This window comes from Mesoplodon mirus (genome assembly GCF_964341445.2).
Source record: "Mesoplodon mirus genome assembly, chromosome: 9".
NCBI classification, from domain to species: Eukaryota; Metazoa; Chordata; class Mammalia; order Artiodactyla; family Ziphiidae; genus Mesoplodon; species Mesoplodon mirus.
Window position 1 is genome coordinate 114,056,270 of NC_138985.1, and position 10,922 is coordinate 114,067,191.

The 10,922-nt window shown below is 43.4% G+C and overlaps 1 protein-coding gene across 1 annotated transcript; it reads left to right on the forward strand.

Moving 5' to 3' along the window:
- The first annotated feature begins 1,572 nt into the window (after positions 1-1,572).
- On the forward strand, positions 1,573-3,058 carry LOC309810177 (heterogeneous nuclear ribonucleoprotein A3-like). Its single transcript, XM_082632023.1, has one exon. It carries the CDS (start codon positions 1,606-1,608, stop codon positions 2,524-2,526), a length of 921 nt encoding a protein of 306 aa, XP_082488149.1. The 5' UTR covers positions 1,573-1,605; the 3' UTR covers positions 2,527-3,058.
- Positions 3,059-10,922: the final 7,864 nt, after the last annotated feature.

Sequence of the window (10,922 nt, forward strand, 5' to 3'; positions counted from 1 at the left end):
CCTGAATAGAAATAAAATATTGGATGAGCTGGAGATGCCAAGTTTAAACTGGATTAGCAACAGAATCTCAGTGTGCTGTTTCGATATAATTAACATGATGATTTAATATGTTTTTAGCTCAGAATCATCGTAAGAGGTTTTTTGTAGTAACGTAGAAATGAATACACACTCATCCAATCTGCAGAGGAATAAAAGGTTATAATATTTTTGAGTTCTCCTGGCAGAGTGATCCATTCTCATCAATCTCGTGCTCGGCAGGAGAGCCTAAGGATGTTTTTCTTCCCATCATTCGTAGCCATTATTTAATGTGGGGTAACAGCCACAGTCTTCATTAATATATTAACCTATGGCTCAAAAAGCCCTCTCAGTAAACCAGCTAAAGACTCCTCCTGGCAGGTTCATGTCACAGGGCTTGCAGACATTAACCATTGGAAACACTGACCTCAGGGATAAGCCCAAAGTTAATAACCAGTCGAAGTCTGCTGGCCAACAAGCAGAAGGAGGGAGCCAAGAAGCTGACCTCAGGGAACCCACGTGCAAGCTGTTCAAGAGGGACAGAGCGCAACCACGTGTAAAGCCTTATAGTGGAACGTTCTGCAGCTTCTAAAAGAATGAGGTGGACCTACCTGTTGCAAAATGGAACGAGTGCTAAATAGATGGTTACGTGAAAAAAAATGAAGATGCCACATGGATTAAACTCTTAGTTGCTCAGCATTCTAGCACTGAGGGGTCCCCAGAGGAACGGCTGACTCCTGGCCTGCTCACCCTAAAGCTAAACCTACCGAGGCTCCCTGGAAACACACAGCACGCTTTCCTAATGACACCAGATTTCGGTTCTTCCGAACCAAAAGAACCGAAAAGGAAACCATAGACTCTGGTAGATGTGTAATGAGACAGTAAAGCATGTGTCTGTGGACTCTGCTTCCCGGTTTCCAAATGACTCACAGTGCAAGTCTCTTCACATCATAAGCCCAGGGGTCTCCCATCCTGCTCACCCTACAGTGAAACCTGGCTCTGATGAGCCTCCACAGGACACACGAGCCATTCCATAGCTTGAAGGCCAACAAAGAACGACCGGACATAACTGGGAAACCAGAAATACGAAGGAGAAAGAATAAGGGAAACAAGAAAAAGGGAACCAAGAAATCATATGCACCTATGATCCCATATCAATTTAAAATATACACAGTGTGTCAGAGAAAGACAAATATCACATGATATCACTTGTGTGTGGGATCTAAAAAAAATCATACAAATGAATTTATTTATAAAACAGAAACAGTCTCACAGACATAAAAAACAAACTTACGGTTACCAAAGGGGAAAGGGTGGCAGGGAGGGCTAAATTAGGAGTTTGGGATTAACAGATACACCCTACTGTATATAAAACAGATACACAACAAGGACCTAGCACAGGGAACTGTATTCAGCATCTTGTAATAACTTATAATGGAAAAGAATCTGAAAACAATAGATATATTGTATGTAGGGAGTTCCCTGACGATCAGTGGTTTAGGACTCGGCACTTTCACTGCTGTGGTCCTGGGTGCAAAACCTGGTCGGGGATATTGAACTCGAGTTGGAAGAGGCGAGTCCGGTCTCAAAATGGAGGGCCATGATCCAAAGGAACCAGAACAGTTGAGAAAACTGTTTATTGGTGGTCTGAGCTTTGAAACTACAGATGATAGCTTAAGAGAACATTTTGAGAAATGGGGCACACTTACAGATTGTGTGGTGATGAGAGACCCCCAAACAAAACGTTCCAGGGGCTTTGGTTTTGTGACTTACTCTTGTGTTGAAGAGGTGGATGCAGCAATGTGTGCTCGACCACACAAGGTTGATGGGCGTGTAGTGGAACCAAAGAGAGCTGTTTCTAGAGAGGATTCTGTAAAGCCTGGTGCCCATCTAACAGTGAAGAAAATTTTTGTTGGTGGTATTAAAGAAGATACAGAAGAATATAATTTGAGAGACTACTTTGAAAAGTATGGCAAGATTGAAACCACAGAAGTTATGGAAGACAGGCAGAGTGGAAAAAAGAGAGGATTTGCTTTTGTAACTTTTGATGATCATGATACCGTTGATAAAATTGTTGTTCAGAAATACCACACTATTAATGGGCATAATTGTGAAGTGAAAAAGGCCCTTTCTAAACAAGAAATGCAATCTGCTGGATCACAAAGAGGTCGTGGAGGTGGATCTGGCAACTTTATGGGTCGTGGAGGAAACTTTGGAGGTGGTGGAGGTAACTTTGGCCGTGGTGGAAACTTTGGTGGAAGAGGAGGCTATGGTGGTGGAGGTGGTGGCAGCAGAGGTAGTTACGGAGGAGGTGATGGTGGATATAATGGATTTGGAGGCGACGGTGGTAACTATGGCGGTGGTCCTGGTTACAGTAGTAGAGGAGGCTATGGTGGTGGTGGACCAGGATATGGAAACCAAGGTGGTGGATATGGTGGCGGTGGTGGAGGATATGATGGTTACAATGAAGGAGGAAATTTTGGAGGTAACTATGGTGGTGGTGGGAGCTAAAATGATTTTGGAAATTATAGTGGACAACAGCAATCAAATTATGGACCCATGAAGGGGGGCAGTTTTGGTGGAAGAAGCTCGGGAAGTCCCTATGGTGGTGGTTATGGATCTGGTGGTGGAAGTGGTGGATATGGTAGCAGAAGGTTCTAAAAACTCAGAAGAAAAGGGCTACAGTTCTTAGCAGGAGAGAGAGCGAGGAGTTGTCAGGAAAGCTGCAGGTTACTTTGAGACAGTCGTCCCAAATGCATTAGAGGAACTGTAAAAATCTGCCACAGAAGGAACGATGATCCATAGTCAGAAAAGTTACTGCAGCTTAAACAGGAAACCCTTCTTGTTCAGGACTGTCATAGCCACAGTTTGCAAAAAGTGCAGCTATTGATTAATGCAATGTAGTGTCAATTAGATGTACATTCCTGAGGTCTTTTATCTGTTGTAGCTTTGTCTTTTTCTTTTTCTTTTCATTACATCAGGTATATTGCCCTGTAAATTGTGGTAGTGGTACCAGGAATAAAAAATTAAGGAATTTTTAACTTTAAAAAAAAAAAAAAAAAAAAAAAAAACCTGGTCGGGGAACTGGGATCCTGCAGGCCATTCAGCACAGTCAAAATAAAAAAGAATATATATATATATATATATATATATATATATATATATATATATATATATATCCGAATCACTTTGCTATACACCAGAAAGTAACACAACATTGTAAATCAACTGTACTTCAATTAAAAATATATATATATACACAGTGTGTTTGTAAATACACCAACATATGTGTGTTTATACATGTGCATATATATGTGTATCTGGAAAGAGATGTACTCAGATTCGAACAGTGCTAATCTCTAGGTGGTGTGACATGCTTTTTTTTTAACTGTTGCATTTTTCAGTTTTCATCTTCCAATTCCATAAGTGTACAATGCTTCTGAAATTACACAAAAAATGTTTTTCAAAATAGAAATAAACTAAAACAGAATATTAAAAACCTAGAGTAGGGCCTCCCTGGTGGCGCAGTGGTTGAGAGTCTGCCTGCTGATGCAGGGGACACAGGTTTGTGCCCCGGTCCGGGAAGATCCCACATGCCGCAGAGCGGCTGGACCCGTGAGCCATGGCCACTGAGCCTGCACGTCTGGAGCCTGTGCTCCACGACGGGAGAGGCCACAACAGTGAGAGGCCTGCGGACCGCAAAAAAAAAAAAAACCTAGAGTGATCTGAGATGTTGCAAGAAACAGAACAGAACTTCAAAAAAGACTCCAAATAGTATCTTAGAGATCCTGGGGAACAAATGCATTCGGAAAACAAGAATAGGATGACTTTAAAAAGAAAGAATAGAGGACAAGTAACTTTTAAAAGAATGCTGAAATTGAAAACATTAATAGAAAAGTTGTAAGATGGAGCTGGGGAAAAAGGCAGATGGAAAATATGGGAAGCAATAAAAGACTTAGAACATCAATCCAAAAAATTTCAACATCTAACCAATAAGAGTCCCAGAAAGAGAGTGTAAAGAATCTGAGGGGTGAATGTTGTTAAAAGAGAGATTATCAGAAATTACCAGAATCAAAAGTCTTCAAATGGGGCTTCCCTGGTGGCGCAGTGGTTGAGAGTCCGCCTGCCAATGCAGGGGACACGGGTTCGTGCCCTGGTCCGGGAGGATCCCACATGCTGCGGAGCGGCTGGGCCCGTGAGCCATGGCCGCTGAGCCTGCATGTCCAGAGCCTGTGCTCTGCAACGGGAGAGGCCACAACAGTGAGAGGCCCACATACCACAGAAAAAAAAGAAAAGAAAAAGAAAAAAGTCTTAAAATGGAGAGTTCTCAGCACAATACATGAAAAAGAGACCCACATCTCAATATATCACTTCAGAACACACAAAGAGACAAGAATCAGATTGGCATCTGATTTTCCATAAACAACACTAGATGCTAGAAAATAATGAAGCAACATCTTCAAAGTTCCTAGGGAAACAATTCTGTTTCACCTAAAATTCTGCAGCCCACCAAACCACCAAGCAAGCGTGAGGTAGAATACAATCATTTTCAGATATGACATACACAGAGTTTACTTCGTGCTCGCTCCTTCCCCTTCTGGGAAGTCACTCAAGAATGTGAATCAGAGAATGGAGAGCAAGTGACACACTGAGGGCACCCGTCCCCTCGCCCCCTCCCCTTCCAGGAAGCAGCCCTGGAGCTTAATGAGGGGAAGCCCCGGGTGACAGCAGTCTGGATGCTCCAGTGAAAGGACAGAGGGAGAGCGCTGTACCTTCGCTGTCTGTACGGAGGGGGAATGAGAGGGGCCGTGTCCGAGTGCGGGCTGTCCAGGAACAGGAGCTGGGGTGGGGTTTGTGTTGGAGATCCTCACAGAGAAAAGGGGAGGAAGCAGGGCTGGGGAGCTGTGCCTCAGGCCAGGAGCCTGCAGGGCGGAGTGGGCCACCATGGCCCATCAGAGGAGCCCCCAAAACCCCCTCCCCCAGCCCATCGCTAGACGTGGACCACCCAGGGAAGGGCATGCCTGCAGACAGGGAGGCTCTCGGCAGCAGGGGCCGGCCCTGAAGGGGCATCTGGTGCACACGTCTCTGGGTCGGCCCACAGCGCAGTCCATGGCAAACCCCTGGGAAGCACAGAGATGAGCTGCAGGGGTTCTATCAGCCCCCTGCAAAACCTATAGGCAGGACACTAAGTTATGGTTCTGAAGAGTTTTCTATGGGGGGCAGCACAGAGTAAGTTAGTCTAAGTATGCAATTGCCTGAAAACGGGTTAGTGAATCTTAAAAGATATAAAAACTAAATTAATTTTTCAGATCTTCATCTCCAATATCCATTGCCTAGGCTAAGTTTTTTTTAAATAACTTTGCTTTTTTAAGAACAGTTTAGGCCGACAATAAAACTGAGACGAAGAGATTTCCCATACGGCCACCCGGCCACCCACTGCCCACACGCTGCCCACACGCAGGCATAGCTTCCCCTTTGTTGACGGCACTCACCAGAATGGTTCATTTGTTTTAGCAAAGGTGAACCTACATTGACACATCAAAATCACCTAAGTCCATGGTTTATCCTAGGGCTCACTCTTGGCGTTGTACACTCAGTGGATTTGGACAAATGTGCAATGACATATATCCATCATTATCATATCATCAAGAGTATTTTCACTGCCCGAAAAATCCTCTGCGCTCTACCTATTCAGCTTTTCCCAACCCCTCCCCTCCAAAACCACTGATCTCTTTACCGTCTCCATAGTTGTGCCCTTTCCAGATTGTCATAGAGTCAGAATCATGCAGTGTGTCGCCTTTCCGGACTGGCTTTCACTTAGTGATGTACCTTATGGTTCCTCCATGCCTTGTCTTGGCTTTACAGCTCATCTCTCTTTAGCACCGAAAGATATTTCACTCTCTGGATACACCACAGGTTATTTATCCTCTCACCTACTGACGGACATATGAGTTGCCTCCAATTTTTGGCAATTATGAATAAAGCTGCTCTAAGTATTTGTGTGCAGGTTTTGCGGGGAGATATGTTTTCAACTCTTCTGGGTAAATACCAAGGAGCATGCTTGCTGGATTATATGGTAAGAGTATGTTTCATTTTGAAAGACTCCGACCAACTGCCGTGCACAGTGGCTGCACCATGTGGGTTCCCACCAGCAGTGAGAGTTCCTGCTGCTCCACATCCTCGTCAGCACTTGGTGGTGTCAGTGCTCTGGATTTTGGCCATTCTCAGAGGTGTGTAGTGGTGTCTCATTGTTGTTTTACTTTGCATTTTCCTGATGACATATGATGTGGAGCATCCTTTCATATATGCTTACTTGCCATCTGTATATCTTCTTTGCTGAGGTATCTATTAAGGTCTTTGGCCAATTTTTTTTTCTTTCTTTCTTTCTTTTTTTTTTTTTTTTTTGCGGTACGTGGGCCTCTGACTGCTGTGGCCTCTCCCGTCACGGAGCACAGGCTCCGGACGCGCAGGCTCAGCGGCCATGGCTCACAGGCCCAGCCACTCCGCGGCATGTGGGATCTTCCCAGACCGGGGCGCGAACCAGTGTTCCCTGCATCGGCAGGCAGACTCCCAACCACTGCACCACCAGGGAAGCCCTGGCCAATTTTTTTAGTTGGGTTGTTTTCTTGAGTTTTGAGAGTTCTTTGAGTTGAGTTGAATTTTGAGAGTTCTTTGTCTATTTTGGATAATAACCCTTTATCAAATGTGCCTTTTGCAAATATTTTCTTCCAGTCTGTGGCTTATCTCTTAATTCCCTTGATATTGCCTTTTGCAGAGCAGAAGTTTTTAATTCTAATGAAATCCAGCTTAACAATTATTTCTTTCATGGATCGTGTCTTTGGTGTTGTATCTAAAAAGGCATCACCATACCCAAGATCATCTAGGTTTTCTCCTATGTTATCTTCTAGGGGGTTTGCATTTTACACTTAGGTCTATGATCCATTTTGAGTTACTTAGGTTAGGCTTTTGACAGTATTTATGTGATAGACTGCTCAAAACTATCTGCACTCCTAAGTTTGTTGCAGCATCACTTACAATAGCCAAGATATGGAAACAACATATGTGTCCATCGACAGATGAATGGATAAAGAAAATGTGATGTATACATACAATCAAATATTATTCAGCCTTAAAAAAGAATATACATTATATTCTGTTTTATGCTACAACATGGATGAACCAGGAGGGCATCACGCTCAGTGAAGTAAGCCCGTCCCAGAAGGACAAATCCTGCATGATTCTACTTATCTGAGGAATCTAAAGTAATCAAACTCACAGGAGCAGAGGGTAGAATGGTTGTTGCCAGGGGCTGGGGGAGGGGAGACATGTGGAGTTGTTAATAGGCGTAAAGTTTCAGTTGTGCAGGATAAACAGTTTCCAGAGGTCCGTTGTACAACTTAGTGCCTCCAGTTAACAATTCTGTATTTTATTCTTGAAAACTAGTTTTTGTTTTTGTTTTTTTTTTTGCGGTATGCGGGCCTCTCACTGCTGTGGCCTCTCCCGTTACGGAGCACAGGCTCCGGACGCGCAGGCTCAGTGGCCGTGGCTCACGGGCCCAGCCGCTCCGCGGCATGTGGGATCTTCCCGGACCGGGACACGAACCCGTGTCCCCTGCATCAGCAGGCGGACTCTCAACCACTGCGCCACCAGGGAAGCCCGAAAATTAGTTTTAAGAGTGTAGATCTCATGTTCAGTGTTCTTATGACAAAAAAGGTAGGAGCATGAGGAAGTTAGCAGGTGATGGATAAGTTTATTGACTGTGGTGATGGTATCACAGGTGAAAGCACATGTCCATACTAAACAAAGTGTATACATCAAATATGCTCATTTTTTATATATAACAGTTCTATCTCTATAAAGCCATAAATAAAATTGATCAGGTTACTGTAATACACTTATGCTAGGTTATTTTTTGAAAAGAGATTCCTATGCTTTAGATGTCAGCATACCAAGTGTTGGTATTTGCACAGCAAGGCTGAGGCTGTATTCTAAACGTCTAAAACCCTGACTTATTTCCCTATCCTCATGAAGGACAGCTGTATCTTCCATGGAATAGGATTATGGAGGCACCAAAGGCAAACTACTTTTCAATGGTTTCGACAAGTACTCAGTTACAGCACCATCATCCTGTTCCTCTGCGTAGAATAAGAGCAATAGGGACAAGCCCAGGGTTAAACCCTATTCCTTATCCCATTTAGGGCTCTGTTAAAGGATATTTTAAGGACATCCTCTACTATCATAAAAGAACTAAGCATCAGGTACCAGAAGCACAGAGGGCCCCAAACAAGATGAACCCAAGCAGACCTACATCAAGACATATTATAATTAAAATGGCAAAAGTTAAAGAGGAGTCTAAAGGCTGCAAGAGGAAAACAAAGAGTTAATTACTAAGGGAACCACATAAGGTTATCTATCAGCTGATTTCTCTACAGTAACATTGCAGGCCAGGAGGGAGTGGCAAGCTATATTCAAAGTCCTGAAGGAGAAAAACCTGCAACAGAGGGTACTCTACCCAGCAAGATTATCATTTAGAATAGAAGCAGAGAGAAAGAATTTCTCAGACAAGGAAAAACTAAAAGAATACACTAATACTAAACCTATCCTAAGAGAAATATTGAAATGTCTTCTCTAAATAGAAAAGAAGCAAGAATCTATAAGAAAGGAAAAGTCACAATAAGAAAAGCAAATATATAAAAGAATTGTAGATCACTTAAATAAGCCAGTACATAGATTAAAAAAAAAAATCAAAATTTTGTGGGGCTTCCGTGGTGGCGCAGTTGAGAGTCTGCCTGCCGATGCAGGGGACACGGGTTCGTGCCCTGGTCTGGGAAGATCCCACATGCCGTGGAGCAGCTGGGCCCGTGAGCCATGGCCGCTGAGCCTGCACGTCCGGAGCCTGTGCTCTGCAACGGGAGAGGCCACAACAGTGAGAGGCCCGCGTACCGCAAAAAAAAAAAAAAGTTGGTGAAAGTGATTATAGCCACAATGAACGGCAAAAGGATAAACATGAAGATGTAAACTAGGACATCAAAGTCACAAAATGTGGGTGAGGGGAGTAAGAAAATGTAGATTTTTTTTAGAATGTGTTTGAGCTGGGGGAGGAGGGATAAATTAGGAGCTTGGGATTAACAGGTACACACTACTATGTGTAAAATAGAGAAGCAACAAGGTCCTACTGTATAGCACAGGGAACTATATTCAAAACCTTGTAATAGACTATAATGGAAAAAAATCTGAAAAAGAATATCTATGTATGACGGAGTCACTTTGCTGTCCACCAGAAACTAACACAACATTGTAAATCAACTATACTTCAATAAAAAAAAATAATAAAAATAAAAGAACTAAGCAAGGCTTCTGGAAATGTATACCAACGGATTCACCAAATAATAAAATAAGTTCATTAGTTAAATAAGGTTGCTTAGTATTATCAAATCAGATGCCAGAGTTAGGCTGACAAGAATGCCTATTTGGGTGTTGGCGTGAGGATATTTTACTGTTTCTCTTGACAGTACCTGATGGGTAGGTTTAGCTGTGTCCTGAGGCCCCTGGGAACACAGTAGTAGTTCTGCATCATCCACACGAAGGAGGATTTCCTGTTTATTTAATTTTAGAGGCCACGTGACCAGATCAGCTAAGAACTATTCTGAAATCTTTAGATGTAAGGACTGTGTAAAACAGAACCATCTTAACATAATTAAACATGGAATTTGATGTCAGGAGGCCATTCCTCCCCACTCTGATTTCCTCAGTGACATTATGATAAAGGCAAAAGGTGCATTAAAAGCTTTGGATCTATATTGAGGTCGTAAAATCTCGCCCATAGACAGTTCCTGTCTGGGGATTCATATGCCAGAAATAGATCAATAAATGCTGTGAAAAGTTCTACACTATTTTCAATCAACTGCTCTATCAAGTATAAGTGAATGCTCGCTAGCTGGGACTGTTAAATTACAGTAGCTGGGAGTATTAAATTACAATACACTCAAATTAAATAATTTGTTTTCTATTTATTTTCTTGGGGAAATTAACTGAGAAATGAAATGTTAGACTTGCCTCGTTTTCCGGGTAAAATCCTGAAAATAAGCCCTGACCGACACCAACCCCAGATAGTTGCCCTTTCCCACCCCGCAGCAGATGCTGGATGGAGACTCTTACTCTTGGGCTCTCAGGGTGAACACCTGATATTGTAAAACTCTAGTGGGGGGACTTCCCTGGTGGCGCAGTGGTTAAGAATCGCCTGCCAATTCAGTGGACATGGGTTCGAGCCCGGGTCCGGGAAGATCCCACATGCCACGGAGCAACTAAGCCCAAGCGCCAGAACTACTGATCCTGCGCTCTAGAGCCCGTAAGCCACAACTACTGAAGGCCACGCACTTAGAGCCCGTGCTTCACAACAAGAGAAGCCACCGCAATGAGAAGCCCGCGCATCTCAACAAAGAGTAACCCCTGCTCGCCACAACTAGAGGAAGCCTGCACGCAGCCACAAAGACCCAACGCGGCCAAAAATAAATAAATAAATTTATTTAAAAAAAAAAAGACTCTAGTGGTGGCACAGAGTTTGCAGTCAGAGAAATGCCTTTCTCGTGGCAAAAGCCAGCTATTCCCAACTGACCAGAAATAAGACAGAAGAAGCAAATGCATCTTGGTATAGATGCCCACTCTTTGAAAACCTGTATAAATTGCTCTGAATGACAGAACATGGGCAGGTCTCTGTGGTCTTCAGGAAGGTGGCAGGTGGCTGGATCAAAATCAGGCCTAATAAGCGTCGCCAAGGTGAGGGGACCTTCAGAGCCACGCTCCATCTCTCCAACAGGAAGGATCACTTTCCAGGCAACTGGAAGATTAATCACACATTTCACAAAGGAGACACGAGGTTCGGTAATGTGAGACCTTGATTTACAATG